Raw genomic sequence first — 25,583 nt, 5'->3', positions numbered from 1 at the left:
CGCGTGGTAGAATTGGCGCCCAAGAGGGGGGCATTCTGAATTAGTTAGATTGAGTGGGAGCGCGCGCTAAAAAGATTAAGGGAAAGAAATAAAGAGAAAGGAAGATAAGGAAATAGAAATAAAGAAATAAAGAGAAAATAAAGGAAAGTAAGGAATAAAGAATAAAGAAAAGAAAGAGGTGACATTTGGGTCACAAAAGTAATAAAGAGGATAAAGAAAATAAGAAATAAGATAAGAGAAAGAAAAAAGTGACATTTGAGTCACAAAAGTACCAGGAAATATTGAAGGAAAGAGACGTTAATTTACTTAAAATGGGAAATTCTACTTCTTCGGATAAGGAAATGTATCTAACTATTTTAGACAGTATAATTAATCAGAAAGGAAAACAGATAAAGAAAACTCAGTTATTGCAATTCTTAAAGATTGTAGGTGAATATTGTCCTTGGTTTTGTGACCAAGAGTCTCCAAATTTACTTACTTGGGAGAAATTAGGAAGAAAGTTACAGAGAGTTTGTCTTTCTACTGAAATACCTGGAGGCATAAAGAATATACAAAAAACTTGGACGGCCCTAGACCAGAGTCCGTGGCCACCAGAAGAGCTTCTGAGAGGTATTCAAAGAGCCATTAGGTCTATTCAAATGGAAAATCAGCCTGAGGCTAAGTTAATTACCTTTCCCTTGAGAACAAAAGCACTAGGGACCAAGGTTAGAAATGTGAACTTAGACTCGCAGCCCCATGCGGAGGATTCAAACGGCGCGGATCAGCCCGCTTTCCCGCCGCCGCCGGCATTTCCTCCTGGCGGGAGCCCGGGAATTCCAGGGACGGTCGCACAGTGTGACGTCACTAGCGGCGCCGACCAGGACAGTCCGCGATTTTTACCGGAGCAGAGACATGGATCACAGACAGTTTTCTTAGGACCTTCAGAGACAGTTGAATTAGATCCTGAAACGGGACCAACACAAATCCCTACTGGGATTTTCGGGCCGCTTCCTGAAAATACTGTAGGTTTAATTTTGGGGCGTAATAATTTAAAGGGAGCTATTGAAGTAATACCTGGCGTGATAGATTCAGAATTTAAAGGGCAATTATATGTTACTGTAAGATCCAATTATGCCCTAAGACTCACCCCAAAGGATATTTTTGCTCAATTAATATTATTGCCTTGTGTCTCAGAAAGGCACCTGCCGGCAGATTCAGTTTCTAAACCGCCGGACAGAGTATATTGGTCCCAGTTAGTGCGACAAGAACGCCCTTTATTAAAACTTAGAATTAATAATAAAAATTTCCTAGGAATAATTGACACAGGGGCTGATAGTTCAATATTGTCCAGCCGATTTTGGCCCAGGCAGTGGCCTCTGCATACAGCCTCAGCTAATCTAGAAGGAATAGGAAAAATTTCACAGCCTGCTCAAAGTGCCAACTATCTCCGTTGGGAAGATTCTGATGGGAACAGTGGAATATTTAAGCCTTATGTGTTAGAGTCTTTACCAGCTAATCTATGGGGAAGAGATATACTAGCCAAAATGGGACTGCTACTAGTCACCCCAAATTCTATAAGGTCAGTTGAAGAAATTAATCAGAGGTATTTTCCTGGAGATGATAGGGAAAACTTTCAGGAAGAATATCTGTTTACAAGCCAGTCTACACGGCAAGGATTAGTAAATACTTCAGGACAAAATTTTTATTAGGGGCACTGAGTACTTCCCCGATCCTTAAAATAGCTGAAAAAATTACATGGCTCACAGAAGAGCCTATTTGGATTTCTCAGTGGCCCATCTCAGGGGAAAAGCTTAAAATAATTCATAGATTAGTTGAGGAACAACTTCAAGCTGGTCATATTGAACAAACACTTAGCCCTTGGAATACACCTATTTTTGTTATTAAGAAAAAGTCAGGAAATTGGAGATTACTGCAGGATTTAAGAGCAATAAACCAGACAATTCAGCCTATGGGATCATTACAGCCAGGACTTCCCTCCCCCACAGCCATTCCTTTAGATTACAGCTTGATGGTAATAGATTTAAAAGACTGTTTTTTCTCTATAAGGTTACATCCTGAAGATTGTGAAAAATTTGCTTTCACTGTCCCAGCAGTTAATTTTAAGGAACCTGTTAAAAGATACTGCTGGAAAGTCCTCCCTCAGGGAATGCGTAATAGCCCTACCCTGTGTCAAAAATATGTTGATCAGGCAATAGATCCCATTAGAAATAGCTTCCCTGATGCATACATTATTCATTTTATGGATGATATATTATTGGCCCATGCTAATTCAGAAGTACTTTCAGAAATTTTTACTCAGTTAGAGACCTCACTTACAACTATGGGTTTAAGTATAGCTCCTCAAAAAATTCAAAAGGTATCTCCTTTTCAATATCTAGGTCAGATAATTCAAGGGAGTACAATCCGTCCTCAAAATCTTCAGATAAGAGTCAAGGAGTTACGTACCCTTAATGATTTTCAAAAACTATTAGGAGATATTAACTGGCTAAGACCATCCTTAAAGTTAACTACTTCTGAGTTAAGTCCTTTATTTCAGATATTACAAGGAAATCCTTCTCCAACCTCTCCACGTCAACTAACTTTGGAGGCCAAAGCAGCCTTAAGGAAAGTGGAAATTGCAATTAAAAATGCACAGCTTACTAGAATAGATCCTAAAGAAATACTGTATTTATTAATATTTCCAACTGAACATACCCCAACAGGAGCCATATGGCAAAAATTAGGAGTTATTGAATGGATTTACTTATCTCATTCCCCTCAAAAGACATTAATTCCCTTTCATGATTCTACAGCTCAATTAGTGATTAAGGGTAGAACTAGGATTTTACAATTAATTGGATCTGAGCCTGATATCATAATTATTCCATTTTCTGTTCAACAGACTAATTGGCTTTTTCAAACTTCTAGTTCATGGCAGATAGCTTTTGCAGATTTCCCTGGCCAGATAGATAGCCATTATCCTCGTGATAAGATTGTACAATTTGCATCATTAACATCACTTATTTTTCCAAAGATTGTACTTTCCCATCCAATAGAGGGAGCTTTATCGGTGTTCACAGATGGTTCCAGCTCTGGTAAGGCAGGTTTCTTCAGCCGTGTTCATACAGAGGTAATACAAACTTCTTATACTTCAGCTCAAAGGGCAGAACTTCAAGCCCTGATTTTGGCCTTAGATTATTTTTCAAATGAGCCTATTAATATCTATTCTGACAGCTTATATGCAGTCAGAGTTACCAAAAATATTGAAACCTCAGTTATTGGGTTTACTTCATCACAGGAGTTATTTAAATTATTTCATAATTTACAAAAGACAGTGCTAATGAGGAAGTACCCATATTTTATTGGACATATCCGAGCACATTCTAGCCTCCCTGGACCTTTGGTTGCAGGTAATGATAATATTGATAAATTAGTAGCTTTTTGTCAACAGATGTCTTCATATGACTGTGCCCTAGCTTCCCATTCCTTGCATCATCAAAATGCTTCTAGCTTACGTAAAAAATTTAGTATTACCAGAAAACAAGCTCGTCAGATTGTAAGCCAATGCCCTAAGTGTGTTATTTACACTCCATCTCTGCCATCAGGGGTAAATCCCCGTGGTTTAAAACCAAATCAAATATGGCAAATGGATGTAACTCATATTCCTCAATTTGGTAAGCAATGTTATGTGCATGTCATAGTGGACACTTATTCTAGATTTATTTTTGCCACAGCACGTACTAAGGAAAATACTCAACATGTAATTTCTCATTGCTTAGCAGCTTTTTCTGTTTTAGGGTGTCCTATGCAGATTAAAACAGATAATGCTCCAGCTTATGTAAGCTCTGCTTTTCAACAATTTTGCCAAGAGTTTCAAATTAATCATAAAACAGGAATTCCTTATAACCCCCAAGGTCAAGCCATTGTAGAACGAGCTCATTTATCTATTAAACTTCAATTACAAAAATTAAAAAGGGGGAATAAGATAATGACTCCCCAAAATAGCCTTAATCATGCCTTATTTGTTTTAAATTTTTTAAACTGTGACACAGAAGGTCACACTGCTGCTGAGAGGCAAATGTCTCCCTCGGTGACAGGCCCTTTAGGCAGAGTTCTGTGGAAAGATTTACAGACTGGTCAGTGGAAGGGCCCAGATCCGGTAATATCGTGGGGCCGAGGGCATGCTTGTATTTTTCCAGAAGGTGCTTTTCGTCCTATCTGGGTGCCTGAACGTGCTATCAGACATGGAGGAGATAGAACCCAGACTCAAGCGACTGAAGATAGACACGGAGGAGCCACAACCCAGAAGGAGGAGATATCGGAAAAAGATAAAGAAAAACCAGATTGAACCAGCCGAGAAGCTGATTTCGTGGAAAGATGTAAAGAAATTGACAACCCAGGCTTCCCAAATACTTCGACGCCTAGGAAAGAACAGGACACCAGTCTTGATGGTAGCGACAGTAATTGCCCTACTGGGCTGTCAGGTAAAAGGGAATCAAGTAGACACTTATTGGACATATTTCCCAGATCCACCCCTGGTACACCCAGCTGTGTGGACTGGAGAATCTATTCCAGTATTTACTAAAGACTCATTCATGATGGGAGGATTTACAGATGCTCATATTACTCCCAATCATGTGACTAGATTTAATTATTCTGGCTACAGTGCCCAATTACCTTTATGTTGGTCACATGATAAACATGCTGGCTGTCTAAAAGTATCATTTGAAGAAAAGACAGCGATTGGTAAACCTAGACTGACAAATAATTCTATTTATGGAGACTTAAAACCTAATACTAGATCAGTAATTAAGATGGGACTTTCCCATAACAAGCCAGTCATTTCTGCAAAACCTCCACCGGTACCCCACTGTCCAAATAGTTCTACAATTGAAATTGGCACCTTTCCAAAATGGATGGATTGTGTAAATACCTTTCCTGTACAACATAAGGTGTCTAAAGCTAGTGGGTATATTTTAGACTGGTCTCCAAAAATTGATGAGAGACAATTACGAAGAAATTCTGCTATGACACCTGCAGGATTTGTTAGTAATATTTTGACTTATAGTGAAGGAGGCATTCAAAGAGATATTTGGCGTTTAATTGCTGCCTCAGAGTATTTACATTTTACAGATAAACCTTTACCAAAATTTGTTGGCAAGAACTGTAAAGAGGGATCTTGCTATGGCCTAAGAGCCTGTGTCCAATCTCCTTATGTTTTAATTATTGGAAATGTAAAAGTTAGATGGATAGATGATAGATATTTTGTTACTTGTAATAAGTGCAACCTAACCAATTGTATTTCTAGGTATAATGGAGGAAAAGGAGTGCTGATACTTCATCAGCCCTCTTTTGTTTTATTACCTGCTAATATTTCAGAGCCATGGTATGCTGATGCTGGTTTACAAGTTTTACAGCAAATTCATGCCCAGCTAACAAGACCTAAACGTGCTATTGGAGTCATAATTGTTGGTGTCTTAGCACTGGTCTCATTTATTGCCTCAACCGTCTCTGCATCTCTGACATTGTCTCAGAATATTCAGCATGCAAAATTTCTTAATAATTTAGCTCAAAATACTTCCAAGGCTCTGCGTAATCAAGTAAATATTGATGAAAGGATTGAAACTAAATTAAACGCCTTAGAGGCGACTGTTATTAACATTGGTAATGAACTTTCAGCCTTAAAATTTAAGGAAAGGCTTAAATGCCATGCTAATTATAAGTATGTATGTGTTACAGCTGCCAAGTACAATGCTTCTCTCTGGGATTGGGAGAAGGTTAAAACCCATTTATTAGGTATTTGGCAAAATAGTAATAATAGCTTGGATATTCTGGAACTTCATCACCATATCCAAGACATTCAAAATAATAGAGCTGATTTTTCAGATCCTTCTTCTTTGGCTAATCAAATATTGAAGGAGTTAAATGGATTCAACCCTGGAAATATTCTTAAACACTCCGCTTGGTACATTATTGGATTATTCTCTTTGCTGTTAATTCTCTTTTGTATTGTAACTATAGGATGGCGAGTCCTCCAATCAAGAATCCGGGGACTCCAGAGAGTGAACCGCCGCCTCATTGTTAAGAATAAAAAGGGGGAATATGTGGGGAGCCATTCTGACATGTGATTGGGTGACTCCCGTTAAGGGCCTGAGGCACTCTGGCTGTGTCGGAGTTATCCCGACCCTTTCCTGATGAGAGAGCCCATCCGTGTGGGGGTGTGCGTAACCACTGACCCTGGAGACCCAATCACTGACCCTGACCTTGGAGTACAGCCCCCCCTCAACCTTCATTGGATGGAATTCTCCCCTGAATCTCTTGTTTCCCCCAAATAAAAGGCTGATCCCCGGCGTGTTCGCTCTCTCTCTCTCCTGCTAGCCCAGAGTAATCCTCGCTGCCCTGCTGAGCGGCTGGAGGCAGGGAAACAGGGAGACCGAGCCGTCTCGGACCTAGCATTAAAATAAGGTACTGTCTGTGTGTTTTATTTTGATCTCTTCTAACTAACTGAATGCCAGAACCTCATTAATGAAACCACTGCGCAGGCCGCGTGGTAGAAGTAACATTAAAATTAACTTTGTTATATAATTCTATGAATCTTAACACATGTATAGATAGATTGTATCCATCACCATAATCAGGAAACAGAATAATTCCATCTCCTAAAAAAGTTTCTTCAGGTTGTCCCTTTTCCACACACTTTCCTTCACTCTTTAGCCCCTGGCAAGCACTGATGTACTCTCTATCACTGTACTTTTATTTTTTTGAGAATGCCATATAAATAGAATCATATATGATATAAATAATCATAAAATAATCATTATTTAACCTTTTTGAGACAATCTTGCCCATTTTTTGTTTGGGTTATTTTCTTGCTCTAAAGTTTTGAGAATTCTTTATATTCTGGATATATTTTTTTGATAGGTCCTTTGCAAATATCATTTCCCATTGTGTAGTCATATTTTTTTCATCACCTTAACTGTGTCTTTTGAAAAGCAAACAGTTTTGAGTTTGGTAAAGACCAATTATCAGCTTTTTCTTTTATGGAGCACATTTTTAGTGTCTTTGCCTAACACCAGGATGCAAATATTTTCCCCAATATTTACTAGAAATCTTATTTTTTTGCATGTTATACTTAGGTCTATGATGCCTTTTGTTTGAATTTATTTTTGTATAAGGTGTGAGTTTTAGAAGAAGGTTCCTTTTCTTTTTTTTTTTTAATATGTGAATGTCCAATTGTAACCAAACACCATTTGTTTAAGAGACTAGACTTCATTGAATTGCCTTTTCATCTTTGTCAAAAACCATCTGTCCAGCAGGTATGGTGGTACACACTTGCAATCCCAGGTAACCTTGAGAGGCTGAGGCAGAATGATCTCAAGTTCAAGGCCAGTCTGGGCAACTTAGCTAGACTCTGTATGAAAATAAAGTAATAAAGGGCTAGGAAGGTAGCTCAGTGGCGGAGTACTTGCCTTGCATGCCAGATGCCCAGGGTTTATAATCCTCAGTACTGCAAAAGGAAAAAAGAAAAAAAAAATTGTCCATATGTATGTGGTTCTGTTTCTCTGTTCTCTTGTTTATTCCATATCACACTGTCTTGATTATTGTAGCTTTATACTGTCTCAAAATTAGGTAGTAAGATTTCTGCAACTTAACTCTTAATTTAAAAAAAGGAACTTTTTCCATGAATTTTAAAATCAGTTTGTCTATGTTTATAAAAAAATTTCCTGATTGGATTTTGATTAGGAGTGCAGTAAGTCTAGACTAATTTGGGGGAGAATTGATGTCTTCAATGGGTTGAATTTTCAAATTTATTAACAGTGTATTTTTTTTTTGCCATTTATTTAAGGGTTCTTTGATTTCTCCCATTAGCATTTTGTATTTTTCATTATACAGATTCTATATGTATTTTATTAGATTTATTCCTTAGTATTTTATCTTTTTTATTATTGTAAATTATATTTAAAATGGAGACAATCATGTCTGGAAAGTATAGGGATGTACTTTCAGAATTCTACTCTTTTCTCTTTGGTATTTTTGCTTCTTTTGTTTACAGAGTATTGGGGTGGATGGATAGAAAAAGGAAAAAGAATGCTGTTGGGGAAAGGAATCCTTAATACTTAACAAAAGTAGTTTGGTTTTGTTTGCTTGCTTGAGGTGCTAGGGATCAAACCCAGGGCCTCTTGCATGCTAAGTAAGTGCTCTACTTGTGGTACATTTCCACCCAACAAATAGCTTTTGATTTAATTTTCTGAACCCTAAGTAAAATTTCCCCTTCATTTGGGAACTATTTGGAGGATGAAGGATAGTTACTCTTATAAACCTAAAATTAGAGTGAAGGAAAATCTTTTCTTAGGAATTTTGGGAATAATTTTAACTTTGACTCTATTTTTGGTAGTGATTATGAATTACTCTTATTATCATGAAGACTTTTAACATTCTTTTTTTTTTAATATTTATCTTTTAGTTTTTGGCGGACACAACATCTTTGTTTGTATGTGGTGCTGAGGATCGAACCCGGGTTGCACGCATGCCAGGCGAGCGTGCTACCACTTGAGCCACATCCCCAGCCCAACTTTTAACATTCTTAAATCACTAAACCATTTTTTCTTGGTGGTGCTGGGGGTGGGATCCAGGGCTTTGCAATTGCTAGGCAAATATTCCATTACTGAACTAAATCCCTAGATCTGCTTTTCTTTTTGACACAGGATCTTGCTAAGATGTCCAAGCTGGTCTTGTACTTGTGATTCTCCTACCTCAGTCTCTCGAGTAGCTGGAATTATAGGTATGCACTACCTTGCCCAGCTTAAACTCTTGACTTTCAGGATGTCACCGTGCTCTGTTCTAGACAGTGAAGTTTCAACATCAGAATAAGGGTCTAGGATGAAATGCTTCCTAGTCTGTTGTTTAACATAGTGCTCTTCTCTGAGATAAGAAAATGTTTGGGAAATACATACCCCCTCTACCCTGCAACCTCTTCCCCTAGTCACTTGTGTTTTACTAGACTGTGAGCTCCATGAGGCAGTGCTGGCCATTGTAGCCCTGCTGCATGGCAGAAGTATTTGAGCTATTAAGAAGATAGCTGAGACAGCACAATCATATCAGCAATTTCTAATAAGTAGATATTGTTAGGGGATGGCTAGTGTATTTTGCATATGTAGAACACATGTATTTGTTTTCCATGAGTGGTGTACTTAAAGAAAATCCAAAATGTGATAATTCTAATATGTATACCAAGCTAGGAAAGAATTTTTTCTGTCACAAAAAGATCATTTTGTGTATGTTAAGGAAAAATTATCTAAAATACAAAGATACTTTAGTATATTTATGAATTCAGGAGATTATTGATTTTTTATATGAATAAATTATAAAATGTAAGATATATCAGAGTAAGCCTTCTGTGTATTGACTGTTTTTGGTAGTTTGTGTATTAGTGGAAAGATTACCTGTGACTTTTCTCTGCATTAGTACAATTTATAAAAATATAAGAAAAGCTTGTATCAGGGAATATTAAGTAATTTAATTCTGTGAAATACTAATTAACTAAAATATGTCCACATTAAATTGTGTGGAAGAGTGTGGGTGTGTTGGAGGATAGGCTACTGTTTGAAAGTAATAGTTAAAATGAAATATTTGAGTAATGTGTAGTTGTTAACCTATTTTAGTCTCTAATAAATTTATGTTGTATAATATGGTAGTCATTAGACACATGACTATTTTTGTTTAAATTTAAATTATTTTAAATAAAGTAAAGTTAAAAGTTAAGTTGGTTTATTAAAATAGCCATATTTCAAGGGCTCAATAGCTTCATACACATTGCTGTGGCTACTGTGTTGAACAATACAGATAGGAAACATTCCTTTGTATCATCACAGAAAGTTTTATTGGATAGCCCTGTTCTAAGTTAATGAAAACTGCTGAGAGATTTCACCAAATTTATATATGCTGAAAGTTGGAGACTAGAATGGCTAGAAATTGGAAACTAGTGCTCTCTGGGATTCTTAGGTGGGACCTGCGAAGATAGTTAAACTCTCTGGTAGGGGAGAGAGAGGGAACTAATTTTAAATTATGATGTTCTTGCTGGTATTTGATGTTTGTAGTAGTCAGGCCAGGCAGGTGGTTTTGTCCTAATTTTATAGCTGAAATCAAGTCTTAAGAAGAACTGTAATTTTGAATCAAGCTTTATCTGCTGTCAAGTCCCATATTTTGTTTTGGTTTTGAATGTTAGGAGTAATGCTGAATTAATCCCATTATTGGTATATTGTTATTGGTCATCAGGGACTATTTTCTTCCTCCCACCCATAGGTGACTCTTTTAATGTGTTTGATGTATTTTTTGGTTTGACTTTGTAGAATATATCATTGTAGCTTCAAGTTCGTTAATTTTCTTTTTCTTTTTCTTTCTTTCTTTTTTTTTTTTTTTTTTGGTACCAGGGATTGAATTTGGGGCACTGGGTCCCTGAGCCACATCCCCAGCCCTTTTATGTAGTTAATGTAGAGACAGGGTCTCACTGAATTGCTTCGTGCCCCGCTTTTGCTGAGGCTGGCTTTGAGCTCGTAATTTTCCTGACTTAGCCTCCTGAGCTGGAATCAAAGATTCTTGTACAGTTGTAAGAAATTATACAAAGATCCTTTGTACACTTTAACTACATTTGCTGCTGCTTATAATGTGTAGGTTGGGAAGTGGGGTGGACAAGCTTCTGAGAATTATATTAAGAATGAGAAGGCCCTGGGTTCAATCCCTAGCACCACACACACAAACACACACACACACACACACACAAAAAAAAAAAAAAAAAAAAGAATGAAGGCTGGAGTCATTCTCTTATGAATTGTAATATACTTGGGCTTAATTTTAGTTACTTTTTTTCCTTAAATTTTATTGAATTTAATAAAATAGGTAATGAAATTATTATATGGCTGAGTTTTTAGAGGTGATATTTATTTTCTTTTAAGCAAATCAAGTTTTGTATACAAATTCTGTTGAAAGTAATTGTACAAATGTGCAGTCAAGTTCTGATAATGATTAGGTATTTCTGCATATGCTTTATTTTAGGTTGTTTCACGAAGAAATCCAGAGGATGTCCAGGAGGTAACATGTTTATCCATATGAAAATTCCATTATATGTATTTGATAAAAATTTAATTAAATGTTTTATTGAGAAAACTATCTGAATTATTTGTATGTTAGTCTTTGTATGGAGATTATTTTTAGCTTTCAAAATTGCAGCTGAAGTATCCTATTTTAGAACATACTAAGTAGGTGTTCAGCTTTATTAGGTGTTAAGTTATATAAATCAGAATTTTAAAAATTGCTATTCTGGTAACTAATACTCATAAGATGTCATTATAGTTAAGAGTATCTCTTTACTCATTTCAAAATTGTGCTTGTTTAATAAAAAATAAGTCTTATATATTTAAATATTATAATGATAAATAAAAGTAGAAGTTCACCTACTTTTATGTTGAATTGGCATGTTCACATTCTTGGAAGATGACTTTAAATATGATGTTTCTTTTTAACTTCTTAAAGTTAATAGTTCTTTTGCAAACTCTTTGCATTTTTATCCCCTCCCCCTTTTCTCTCTTTAGGAAGATGACCTGCCTGTTGTTTTGCTTAAAACTGTGGACTTCTCCATTTGTAATTACTTTGTGCTTGCTGCATATCTTTAGGATATCCTAACTGAGGAGCTTGCTTCTTCTTCTTATTCTTTTTTTTTTTTTTTTTTTCCTGTGGTACTGGCAATTAAACCCAGGGCCTTATGCATGTGAGGCAAGCACTTTACCAGCTGAGCTATATTCCCAGCCCCTGTGAGGAGCTTGCTTCTTTGAAAATTTTTTGATTTACTTTCATTTTAATTTCTGCTCATTTTAAGTAACTCTAGAAGGATATATTTTGGGGATTTTTTTCCCCCTGAAGTGTCTAAAACAGAAGCTGTGAATTTACAGGACTGATTCTGCACATTACTGTCTTTTCCAGTGTTTAGGTGGAGTATAAACTTTCTATTTAGCCACAGGCCCCACTACTTCTCAGTGCACATACCTGCCTTGATTCATACATTTAAGTTGATTGTTTGGTACTGGTTGGTTTGAGGGTATGACCCCCAAATTTAGAAAATATTTAAATTTTATACATTACCATCTGTTTATGTGTTAAAAAGATTTCATACTATTTCCTCATGTGTTTTGAGATATCTTCTGTTTCCCAATAGGAAGAGTATTATAATATTGTTATTTTGGAAGAAAAGGATATAGATGCCAATGAAAATAATTTGCATTCATCAATTACTTAAAATACTCTCTACTTACATAGCAGTTGATTAGTATAAACTAATTTTTTTGGAATTCTATTAATTATGTTGAATTAATAGCCAATACCAGTCTGTTCTGCTTTTGAAAATTTACAGCTCTGTTAAAATTGAAAATGAGTTGTGATTCCTTTGAATTCGCTGATTGCTATGCTGTAGTTTGTAGCTTGATGTTCCCCTTTTCCAGGGAGAATCCTGAACCAACCTATCCATGAACATACTCTCTGCTATTTCCTTAATCCTTTTTGGGGGAAACTCTTTTATAATAACAACTGTTGGTGAAACATTCATCAGAAAACTCTTGTAAGTGTCCTTTAGTGAGACAATTGCATGATCCTTTGTTAGAAATGGTATAATTTTTTAAAAAAGTCTTCTATCTAATTGACTTCTTAAAATATAGAATAACCTTGAAATTATAATAGTAGTTTTTTTTTTTTTTGGTTTCTTATTTATTTCATTTAAACACAGGAATTCTCATTTAGGTAGGAATTCACCACAGACTTTGTTTCCATTTTCTTTCTTTTACTTTCTGTCTTGGATACTTAATTTATTTAGCTACTGCTTTAGAGTATAGTCAGCCTTCCTAAGGACTTTTGAGGACTAGTAGACATACTATTGGTTCAACAAATATGAAGCAATAATATTTTATCCTTATAAAACTGGAGAAAGTTGCTGTTTTTTTTCCTTTGTATCTTGGCACATGCCACCAGATCTGAGTATTTTCTTCTTAAGAATGATAAAGAATATTCATAGGTATTAGATTAAATGATCTAGGATAGCTTTTTTTTAATGTTTTAAAAATTTCCTCTCAATTTTTATTTATTAAGAAGTATAATATGAGCCAGGTGTGGTGGCACATGTCTATCAGTAATCCCAGTGATTTGGGAGGCTGAGGCAGGAGGATTACATATTCAAAGCCAGCTTCAGCAACTCAGGGAGCTCTTATTGCAAAATAAAAAAGAAAAAGGAATTGGGATGTTGCGCAATGGTTAAGTACCCCTGGGTTCAATCACAGTACTGGGGTGGGGGGTGGGGTGTGGGAAAAATAATCCCAGCTACTCAGGAGGCAGAAGGATCGCAAGTTTAAGGCCAGTCTGTGCAACTTAATGAGACCCCATCTCAAAATAAAACTTAAGAAAGGACTGGAGTTGTTACTCAGTGGTAGAGCACTTGGCTTGCATAAGTGAGGTCTTAGGTTCAATTCTCAGTTTATAACAAAAAAAAAAAAAAAGAAAGAAAAACATGAATGAAATTGCAGCACTACAGGAATGTTTAATCTGTGGCCTGTCATTCACTAGATTGTCTTGAACATGAGCATCCTCCAAAAGGGTAAAGAAGGAGATGGTGTTATACCCTCCATCCTTTCCCTTTTAAAATAGCAACCTGTAGTTGTTTCTGTACAGGTAGCACATATTATTGGTTAAAAGAACTAAAATAGAACATTGTATATGCCATCAAAAATCTGTAAATCTTATGTCTTTTCATAAATAAAAAGGTTTTAGAAAATAGGTTCACTTAGAATTGTATCTTGATAGAAAAGGTTCTTGAAAAGAGGAGTAAGAAAATCCATATGCAAATAATATGGAAGTGATGTTGGTTGCAAGAAATGATAATACAGCCAGTTTTAAGTACCATATGAGAGTAAAAATGATAAAATTTATTGAATTAGATGATTTTGTAAAATATAGGGATTTAAAAATTTTTGGTGTCATTAAATATAATTACCTGGAAAGGAAACATTTATTATATGTTAAAAATAGCTAAGGAAATATTTTTAATGATAAAGATCAAACTTTTATTAAATTTGTAGTCTATGTGTGGTTGTCACTGAATTAATACTTCATTGATAAATTTTCTTCAAAGTTATGACTTATGAAAGAAAGCCATCTTTGGTGAATAAATAATAATAAGCAATTATTATTAATGAATAAGCATGTGTGATTCAACAAAGCAATAGATGTTATATGATTATATTTTCCAGTGGGAAAGTATCAGATGTTTGTTAGAGAAAATAATTTTCACATATGTCTTTGGGGACTTTTTGTAGTCCACATATAAGTATCAGTACTTGCTGATGTATTACAAGTGTACTTTTGTTCAATTATCCATTTTGAAAATTTATGGAAACATTCTAAGTTTAAAAGGGATAAGAAGAAAAGGAGGCAGTGGATGTGATGTTTTATAATGCTCTTAGGTATTTTGGTTTTGCATTCCCAGTATTGAGAATAAGGAATGCGTAAGTGAATAATAAAGGCCTGGTGAAGAAACACAGATCTTCATGTTGCCTCATGTTGGCAGTTCTTACTATTGCTCTAAAATATTATATATTGGCTTATATATCCTGATACTTTAATCATTATTGTGATTAAATTGTTAAATTTTCCCCCTTAAGACTTGTAATAGGTGCTTGCCTATAATCCCAGGGACTTGGGAGGCTGAGGCAGGAGGATTGCAAATTTGAGGCCACCTTCAACAATTTAGTGAGCCCCCAGCAACTTAGTGGGACCTTGTCTCAAAATAAAAATTGAAGAGGGCTGGGAATGTAGCTCAGTGGTTAAGTACCCTTGGGTTCAATCCTTGGTACCAAAAAAAGAAAAGGGGGGAGGAAGACTTATAATACCCTTAATCTTATTTAATACCCAGTTCATGATGGTGTTTACCTCACATAAGACATTCCTTTCATAAGCCATCACCCAGTTCCTTCTAATACCTTGGCAGTGTAGTACTACTATAAGCTAAAACATTTTTAAAATATAAAATTAACTCTTTTTTCCTGGTGACAGAATTATGTTCACGTATCAGATTAGAAACCACAGAGAAGCAAAAACTATGATAGCTAAAATCACCTGTAGTTTCATTATCCTGAGACTTTTTTACTTTTTGAATATTGGCTTGATTGCCAGTTTATTTCTCTTGTTCTGCCTGTTACTAGAACAACTGGTTCTTTGCTATGAGCATTTGTCTTGTTCACTTCCATTGTAAAATACAATCTTAACCCTCTCAAAGCACAGCCAGGTTTCTCAAACACTTTGTATTAGTTTCCTCTTCCTTTTTTCTGCCTGGTCCTTTGCTGTTAGTGTGTCCTACTATTCTGTTAGACTGTTCATCTTGTTAGGAACACTGAGAACATCTCTTGAGTGATTACCTCCAATATGCTCACGGCTTCTGAATTAATAGATTTTGTTCTTAAGCCCAAACCCATGTATCCTGTAGAACACCTCCAATGAGATGACTCCCATGCCCCTAATCCAGACATCTAGAACTGTTGTCCTTTCTTGCCTCAGTCCTGCTTCTTCCTTGCTTGTCACCTTAGGGAAGGATGCCTCCACTTACCCACACACAAAAGCCAAAAATCTAGGTCATCTTTGGCATCCTTCTTTCCTTCTAAGAACTTCACCCTCTGCCTTCCCTCTCCTCCTTTTTTTTTTTTTTTTTTTTTTTTAAATCTGATGACTACTTCCCTTCAGGCAACTCTCTCAAAGGAGCCTTCTCAAATACCCAAGCTGGTTTAGGAGTCTCTCTGTAACACATGCCTTTAGCATTTATGAAGACATCTTGCCTTGTATTTATGGTGTGGCTTATTCTTCCCAACTAAACTGTAAACTCTTTGAAGGCAGGGACTGTGTTTCTCATCTATTTTTTGGGAATATGGTGCCTAGTGCTAAATTGGGCCATGAAAATGTTTGTTTGGTGACTGCTTTTGTTGAGTAGATATAAAGGTGAAGCATCAGGAGGAAGCACTTTGTTTACATTAATTCATAGTAAAGCTGCCTACCCTCCTAGGATTATAGCTATATTAAATAAGGAATATAATATTTAAGGTAGAATTTTTGCTAGTAAGACAAAGTTGGGTAAAGAATTTTGTTCGAACATAAAGTAGGTTTTTTGGCAAGAATCTCTTAAATCATGTTGGTTGCCTGCCTAAACTGCTGTTTAGTCACTAGCATCACACACTGTTGTGAATGAAGACACTTAGAATTTGTTAGAAGAAAAGTGATTAGACTTTTCAGAAATGCAGACCCCAGTCAACTGTGTAACAGAATTTAAAACTCAACTGTGTAACAGAATTTAAAACTCTGTTTTGTCCTATTTGTGGAGACTGAGGGGTGTCTTAGTGATTACAAGGTTATATGTCAGATACTTTCTTTTTGCAGTTTTCTCTTTTTTTTCTAATTTAATGAGAGTGATGCTAAATAATTCAAAATAAAACAATGAAAGTAGACTCATTTTTATGTTATCCAATCTTAATGATTATTGTTTTATCTTTTGAAATACAGTAGTTTTAATGCTATTCTGATCAGTATTTACCTTGCCCCCTTTTAACTAGCTCAAATTGAGATTTATGAAAACAATTATGCAATAAAACAGTTTATGTTAACTACTTGCTACCCAGGCATTTCTTTTGCAGTATTTCTCATTTTTTTAATATTTTTAGGCAAAGGTTGAGTTTGTGTTTAAAAATTTACTTAGTTATGTTGTATTTAATAAACAAATTATTTTTGAGATAGAAAACATTTTTGACATTTAACTCATTTCCAGGCCATTCCAGAGATTAAATGCCATTTGATTCAACAAAGAAAGTTTATGCTATATCAATATTCAGGTTGAATATATTTTCAGTTTAAATAAAATAGTACTTGTTTAAAACAAATTTAAAGACCCAAAGAGACCAATGAGGAGAAATTGTTGCTTTATATTTTTAGTTAATTTCAGACAGTTAACTCTGTTGATTAGAATAAATGTTTGCTTTGTATTATGAGTTTGAAAACTTTCAAGATTATTCATTGTTCAGGTACAGGAGTACAAATGCTATGAAAAAACACACTTAATTTTTTTTTCTTTAGATAATTGTATGGAAGAGATATAGTGATTTTAAGAAACTGCACAAAGAACTATGGCAAATTCACAAAAACTTGTTCCGACATTCAGAATTGTTCCCTCCGTTTGCTAAAGGAAAAGTGTTTGGTAAGTGATTATTTTGAAACTGTAATTTGAAAAAATGGTCTTGTGGTGTGGCGAGTGCCTGTAATTCTAGATACTTGGTAGGTTGAGGCAGGAGGATGGCAAGTTAGAGCCCAGCCTGGGCAATTTAGGCCCTCTCTTAAAATCAGAAATTAAAAATAAGGATCTGGGTTCTGGGGGATGTAGCTCAGTTGTAGAGCACCCCTGGATTCAACCTCCACTATTGAACAAAAAACCAAAACAAAACAACAAAAAAAGCAATAGCTTAGGAGTGAGGGTTAGCTAAGTTTTGTGTGTGGATGCCCTGACATATAACACTTTGAAGTCACAAACCCTTTTATTTATTAAGATAATTCATTTTGTTTATCAAGCACTTGAAGTTGCTCCTTTATGTTCTTTCTTTTTCCTTTTTTTTTTTTTTTTTTTTTTTTTTTTTTGGTACTGGGGAATGAACTCAGGGGCACTCAGCCACTGAGTCACATCCCTAGCCCTTTTTTGTATTTTAGAGACAGGGTCTTGCTGAGTTGCTTAGCACCTTACTTTTGTTGAGGCTGGACTCACATCCTCCTGCCTCAGCCTCCTGAGCTGCTGGGATTACAGGTGTGCGCCATTGCGCCTGGCTCCTTCATGTTCTTGATGTATTCTTGGTATAGTTTTGTTTATGCAGAATACATTTACTCTTCACTTGCATGAAATAATAACTCCAGTTTTAACCAAATGAGTAAAAATCATTTATGACCCCAAGAAAAGATATTATTTTTATAGTTCTGAAATTCTTTGATTTAAAAATAAAGCCTCTATGTTTCCCTGAATATTTTTCTCTTCTCATAATATGAATTAATAGTTGAATAATTTGGGATGGTGCTCTGGGTATGTTATTGTCAAAATTGCTGAGATCAGTTAAGCAAAAAAATATATTTGATAGGATTTATTTATATATTTGATATAGAAAAGGTAGAAAGTATGGAAAACACATTACCCCACACAGAATGACAACAGTAAAAGCCACCAAAAAACAGTCTCTGATTACATGAATAATAATTCGGATCATGTCTTATCAATAATTTTTCCATGTGGTTTTTATGTGTATTAATTTTAAAAAAGATTACATTACACTTATCATTTTTAAAGTTGCCTTTTTAAAAAAAAACATCAATTTATTGGGAATATGTTCCTATGTGAAAAAAGTCTTCTAGAACATGGTTTTAATGTATATATGGATTTATCATAGTTCCCTTTGGGTTGGTTTTAATTAGTTAAGAGTATGGATTTTAGGATTAGTTGGATCTAAAATTGAATTCTATCTTTGCTACTTACTACATCTGTAGTCAAGGGACTGATTCTTTTTGAGCCTCTGCTTTCTGATCATTAAAATGGACATTATAATGTATGGATTAAATAAGTAATGTGTATGAAGTATTTAATGGTGGCTGGTACCTACTAAGGATCCAGTAACTGGTGGTTACTTTATTTGTCATTTTAATATTTTTACTGATTAATAAATATTTTCTCTCCTTGATTTAAATTCATGGTTATACTTTTTTTTTGATCTCAGTCTCTTTTTTTGGCATCTGGCTTTTTGTTAGTCTCTCGTAATAGGGGGCACTAGAGAGAGGCTGGAAGGTTGGAAGAAGAAACGTGCCTTTTTTTTTTTTTTTTTTAACTTCCTGGTCCTGTTTGCATGAACCCAGGAAACTTCTTCACCCTGACAGATGCTATTGTTTCAATAGCAGCAGTTGATTGCTCCTTGCATCATCCCACTGCTTCCCTGAGTGGCACCCTCCCACTACCCCATACCCTTCTCAGGGGCCTTAGTGTCAGCTCCAAGGTAGGACCCTGCCTCTAAGCTTCTAACTTTAATTCTGTCTTCTTCCCTTTGTTTTACCAGAATCAGTGATAGTAGTTGTGGCAGCTTTTCATTTTTTAGGAAACAAGCAAAATGAAATTTAATAGGAAAAAATCTGAAGTACTATATTTAGATTAGGAAATCAGTTACACAAATAGTAGCCTGATGACCTGACGGTAGTTCAAATTAAATCCCTATAACTTGATATTTAATTGAAAAAGATTAGAATTAGTAGTTTAACAGGGTTGTTTGCTATTAAAACTTTTATAATTTAAAGCTTTATGTAATTAAAAAATTAAGTTGAAGTAAAACACATATAACATAAAATTTACCATTTTAATAATTAGTAAGGTATATATAGCTCATTGGCAATAAGTACTTTTTTTTTTTTTTTTTTTTTTTTGGTGGTGGTGCTGGGGATTGAACACAGGGACTTGTGCATGTGAGGCATGCACTCTACCAACTCAGCTATATCCCCAGGCACCCCCCCCCCCCAGTAAGTACTTTTACATTGTTGTTTACTATGAACAGTGTCATTGCTACTGTTCATCTTCAAAAGTCTTTTCTTCTTGCAAAATTGAATCTCTATACCAATCAAATAATAACTCCCCATTTCCCTCAGCCCTAGCCCCTGGCAAATACTCTTCTGTTTTCTATCCCTGAATTTGACTACTCTAGGTACTTTATATAAGTGGAATCATAAAATATCTGACCTTTTGTGACTTCCTTATCCTTAGTTTAATGTCCTTTAGGTTTATTCATGTTGATTCAGGTGTCAGAATTTCTTTCCCTTTTAAGGCTGAATAATATTCCATTGTGTGTGTGTGTGTGTGTGTGTGTGTGTGTGTGTGTGTGTGTATTACATTTTGTTCATTCCCTCATCTGTTGATGGACACTTGGATTGCTTTTCCCTTTTGGCTGTTGTGAATAAACTGTCATGAATGTGGGTATACAGAGATATTTATTCAAGACTGTACTTTGACTTCTTTTGGGTATATGCATTCAGAAATCAAAGTGCTGGATTATATGGTAATTTTATTTTTAATTATTTGAGGAGTTGCCGTATTGTTTTGCATAGTGGCTGTACCATTTTACATTTATCAGCTATGCACAGGGTTCCAGTTCTCCACGTTCTTGGCAACACTCATTACTTTCTGGTATATCTTGACTATTCCTCATCTGAAGTGCCTGGGACTAGAAGTGTTTCAGATTTCAGAGTTTTTCAGATTTTGGAGTTTTTACATAGACTTTACCAATTGAGTGTCCCTGCTCTGAAAATCTGAAATTTGCAGTGCTCTAAAATCCTGACATGCTAACAATGCCTCCCAAATTTAGATTTTGGAAGTTTTGGATTTCATACTTTCTGATTAGAAATGCTCAATCTGCAGGTGTTTTTTGCTACTACCTTTTGATACCTTAGCGTTCCCTTTTCCCTCATCAATTTTCAAACACTGAATTCACAATTTTTTATATTAAATTCTCTCTGTTAAAATAACTGGTGCGGTTTCTGTCCCTGACTGGACTTGACCAGTAGGTATTAAATATTATTTCTTAATTTTTTTATAACACTATCATAAATGTTCTCATGTGGATAAACATTTCATCATATTATTTTTTTCACAATCAATTTCTGCATAGTGAATTTCATTATTTTTTAAACTGAGTAATTTTTCAGATTATAAAAGTGGTATATGCAAATAGCTCTGAAAAAAAAGTGAATACAATTTCAAACTTAATATGATTTCCTCGATAGTATGATATTTTGGCATTTCATTCTAGACTCTGTGCAAAGTGTATTTTTGTACATGTGAATGTGTATATGCTTCCTTCCTTTATACATGTAAACCTTAGAACAGAAATTTTGCAATGTTTGATTTTGTAATTTCTCTTTATATAATGGTATATTATAATTGTCTTTTATGGCCATCAGAATGACCTATATTATAATTCTATATATATTAGATATATAGAATTCCAGTTTTTATGTGTACTGTGATTTTGAACCAATCTTTTACTGATATATTATTTTTAGTTTCTTTGCTGTAAGAAACAATGCTAGTTATAAATTCTTGGGAGTAGAATTGCACAGTTAAGGAGTATGTATATTTTTGAGGCATATTGTCTTATTGTTTTCAAATAATTATAATATCAACATCCTTTCATATTGGAATTTCTTTAAAAATTAAAGTAATACAGACATATAGCTAAGAAAAATGAAAACTAAGACAAAACAAAGCTAGTATAGAAGAATGTACAATAAAAATGACAATGGTTTCTCACTTTTATTTCTAGGAATAACTGAATTTTATTCCTTCCTGTGTTTTGTTTTTGAAATGCTTATTTCCTTATCTATTTTGATAAGTTTATGCCATGTTTTCTTGATTTAACAGGTTTGGACATACACTTGACCTGCTATTCTGATGGATATTTAGCTTACTAATCTTGTTTTCTTGTATTAGTACATAACATAATATTATTAGTTTCTCTGTTGACTACTTTTCTATTTATTATTGCATAAGTAAGATTAACATCATTTATTTTTGTAAGAAGTCTCTAATAGCATTTTTCTCCTTCCTTTAACTTGTTCAGCCCCTTTTAACCACTTAACTTTTGAAATCTGTACACATATTCTAACATTTGTCAATTTGTTCAGTAATTATAATTAAGCTTAATATATAGGATGATTCTCAAAGCTGTAATTTAATAGGCATCATTTATAACATTTATATTATTAGGATTATGTATTATTCACTATAGTGTCAAGTAGTATATTACACTTATATATTGTTTCCCAAGGTTTAGTTATGATAGCTACTGTGCCAATGTGAGAAAAATGTTTAAGTGAAGTATTTTTTTTCCTTATACACATCATTTATCAAATCATGTTACATTTTAGTTTTCTTAAATATTTGGGTTATGCCTTCCTTTTGTGGTAGCCGCCATCCAAGATGATCACACATGATTCTTTTTCCTGGTATAAACATCTTTGTGTACTCCTATCCCAGATTGTATTGCGGTTGGTCAGTGTGACCAATAGCAAAAATGATGGTATGTCATTTCTGAGATTTGGTTACAAAAGATCCTGGCTTCTCTCTTGAGGATGTTTCTCTGTGTACCTCTCTCCCATCTCTTTCTAATTTGAACTGATTGTAAGGACACTGGCAACCTATGAAGAGGTCAGCATGATGAGAAATAGGGACCTTGAGCCAACAGCCAGAAAGCATGAAACTTGCTGCAACATTGTGAATGAATTTAGGAGCATGTTCTCCAGTTCTGGTGGAGCTTTGAGCTGACTATAGTCTTGGGTGACAGATAATAGCAAACTCATGCGTGTCCCTGAGCTTTTGTATTCCTAACATCTTAAAGGCTATGTGAGATAGTACATGTTTGTGATTGCTGGCTACTACATTTTGGGTTAATTTGTTATATAGCAATAACTACTTAATAAATTTTATTTTCTGGAAGTGGGGTACTGTCTTAATGAAAACCACAGAAGTGGAGAGTGGTTTTGGAAGGAGCTTGAGGACAGTGTTAGAGAGTGCCTGGAGGGCCTGGAAGAAGGGATTGATAGTAGCCACATGGTCCTTGGTAAAACTGCAGGTGAGGATTTGCAATAAAGTTAGGTAAATATTACTAGAAACTAGAGGAAGGGAGGATCTTTCTTATATAGTTGCAGAAAGTTTAGCAACACTGTTACCAAAGTTCTGTGGAAAGTAGAAAATATACCAATTGAACTAGTAATCTAGTTCAGGAGATTTTCAGCCAGTTTTGAAAGTATGATGTGATTGCTTCGTTTTTTTTTTTTTTACATAATTTTTTTAGTTCTAGTTGGACACAATATCTTTATTTTATTTGTGGTGCTGGGGATGGAACCCAGTGCCTCATGCATGCTAGGCAAGCACTCTACCACTGATCCACAACCCCGGCCCAATGATTGCTTCTTGCTGCTGCTAATAGTAAAATGTGGAAGAATAGAGAGTGATTAAAGGAATGTTATTAAACAAAAAAACATCCAGGACTTTTTTCCTCCTCCTCCTCCTCCTCCTCCTCCTCCTCCTCCTCCTCCTCCTCCTCCTCCTCCTCCCCTCCTCCTCCTCCTCCTCCTCCTCATCCTCCTCATCCTCCTCCTCATCCTCCTCCTCATCCTCCTCATCCTCCTCCTCATCCTCCTCCTCATCCTCCTCCTCATCCTCCTCATCCTCCTCATCCTCTCCCCCCCCCCTCGGATTGAACCCAGGGGTACTTTACTACTGAGCTGCATCCCCAGCCTTTTCAATATTTTTTATGAGACAATATCTTAATAAGTTGTCCAGGCTGACCTTGAACTTGAGATCCTCTTGCTTCAGCCCTTAAAGTAGCTAGGGTTACAGGTGTGTGCCTCTGTGCTTTAATGTGGGACTTGTTTTGAAAATGTTTTTTTCCAGATAACAAACAGTACTTAAAAGAAGAAATGACTTGAGCAAAGATCAAATCTAGGACACTGCCAGGCAAACATTGTCTAAAGAAAAATCCCCAGTGTGAATTAAAGTCTTTTTTAAGACTTCAGAAAGTTTGAGTCAAACAGCATGCTCTCTAAAGAAATTAAGATGTGCCTTATAGAGCCTTTCAAATAATAGGGTGTTGTGAAAGGTAAGCCTCTACTGGAAGCCACAGTTACAGAAAAGTTCTACTGAGGCAAGCTCAGCAGAAGCCAAAGTTAGAGAAGGAGAAGGCTTAACTTGAGGAGATTTGTGGGTGTGACTTTGTCAAATTGAGTGGACTCCCAAAAGAGTCACATTAGACCCACAATATTCTTTTTATTTAAGTTTTTTTTAGTTGTAGACTGACACAATATCTTTATTTTATTTATTTGTTTTTATGTGGTGCTGAGGATCAAACTCAGTGCCCTCATACATGCAAGGCAAACACTTTACCAACTGAGCTACAACCCCAACCCTGACCCACAAAATTCTTAAACTATATAGTAGAAACATTGCTAGCATGGACTGATAAGAAGTAGTGCAGAATGATAAGAGATTTATCACAAAAAATCTACTATCTAAAAGTAGGTTTAAAACAACCATCACCACCACCACAACCCCCCCCCCCCCCCCCAAAGCAACAACTACAGAGCTACAGATCCTACTATCTTTCATTGAAAAGGAGGTCTTACTCAGAAGGGGGTAATCAGTAGTTCAGGAGCAGAGCCAAGCCCTTGGGGAATTATTCCCAGGCTGTGAGACTTAATCATAGAACTTCTAACATTTGCCCTAATGGATTGTAGAATTACTGTGGAACAGTTGACTCCTTTGTGTCTCCTGCTTCTCCCTTTTTTGTATAGAAATGTCTATATCAGTTATCTTGTGCCCATCCCACTATTGTGCATTGAGTGTGTAGAGAGGGCAGGTAGTTTGTCTCACAGGTTGGGAAGAATTGTACTTAGAGAGCTTGCTTTAGGATCTTTATTTGATGAACCTTATTCATACCTGGATCTGATTGAAATGATGAGATTCTGGACTTTGAACTGCTGCTGTAATGGGATGAGGCTTTTGGAGACCTTAGGAGGAGCTGAGTGCATCTTGTATGTGGGAGGGATGTGAATCATTGGGTGCTAAAATGTGGTCTTTGGTGTCTAGCTTCTAAGATGGTTCCCAGTGGTCCCTGTCTCCTGATGTTCATGTCCTTACCTTTTTCCATCCCACATTGAACTAGGATTAGTCTATATGACTAGCATATACCAGAAGAGATGGTATGGCACTTTCAAGGCTCTTGGTTACAGAAAAAGACTGTAGCTTCCGTCTTGGGTACAACCTTTCTCCCTTGCCCACCTTTCTCTGTCATCAAGTGTTTTGGGAGAGGCCAGTTGCCATATTGTGAGACCACTCAGGCAGCCTGTGGAGGTGAGAATGTTTCAGACTTACAGAAAATTGGAAGAATAAAAATAGTACAAGAAAACCTGTATTCCTTTAGAACCAGGTTCATTTATTGAGATTTCATTCCATTTGCTGAATATTCTCTTTCTCTGTCTATATACATATATGAAACAGATGTATATCAGTTTTTTTCCTGAGCCATCTGAGAATAAACTTCAAATTTCATGGCCCTTTATTCCTAAGCACTTCAGTGTGAATTTCTTAAACAGAATATTCTTTAATAACATGAGACTTTAGTGACTGATTTGAACAAATTTAACATTGATAACAATATTTTGATCTAATCTACCATCTGTCTCCCAATTTTGTTCATTGACTAAAAATGTCTTTTTTAAATAGGATTCATTATAAGGTTGGTTTTCATTTAGTTGTTTCTCTTTAGTTTCCTTTAATCTGGAACATTTGTATAGTCTTTTTGTTTGTTTTTTATTACATTGGCATATTTGGAGAGTACAATCTCCCCCTACCCTCTTCTTCACCATTTTTTAAGAGAGTGGTCTTCATTTTACGTTCTCTGAGTTTCCTCATGTCCAGTTGTAGGTTTTGAATTTATTGCTGTCTGTATACTACGTAGGTTCCT

At 35.5% G+C, this 25,583-nt stretch overlaps 1 protein-coding gene across 7 annotated transcripts in view; it reads left to right on the top strand.

Annotated features, from left to right (window-relative positions):
* Positions 1-25,583, top strand: part of RPS6KC1 (ribosomal protein S6 kinase C1) — a 213,201-nt gene that overhangs the window by 5,931 nt on the left and 181,687 nt on the right. For 6 of the 7 annotated variants that reach the window (XM_081300200.1, XM_081300203.1, XM_081300199.1 and 3 more), the window contains exons 2-3: positions 11,032-11,067; positions 17,128-17,248. In XM_081300200.1, coding sequence (XP_081156326.1) covers positions 11,032-11,067; positions 17,128-17,248 — 157 coding nt within the window. Of the gene's footprint in view, positions 1-11,031; positions 11,068-17,127; positions 17,249-25,583 lie in introns of those variants that run through there. The other variant, XM_081300204.1, reaches the window with a different exon arrangement.

Source organism: Spermophilus citellus (genome assembly GCF_964194105.1).
Source record: "Spermophilus citellus genome assembly, chromosome: 6".
NCBI lineage: Eukaryota > Metazoa > Chordata > Mammalia > Rodentia > Sciuridae > Spermophilus > Spermophilus citellus.
This window is presented reverse-complemented; position numbering and strand designations above follow the sequence as displayed.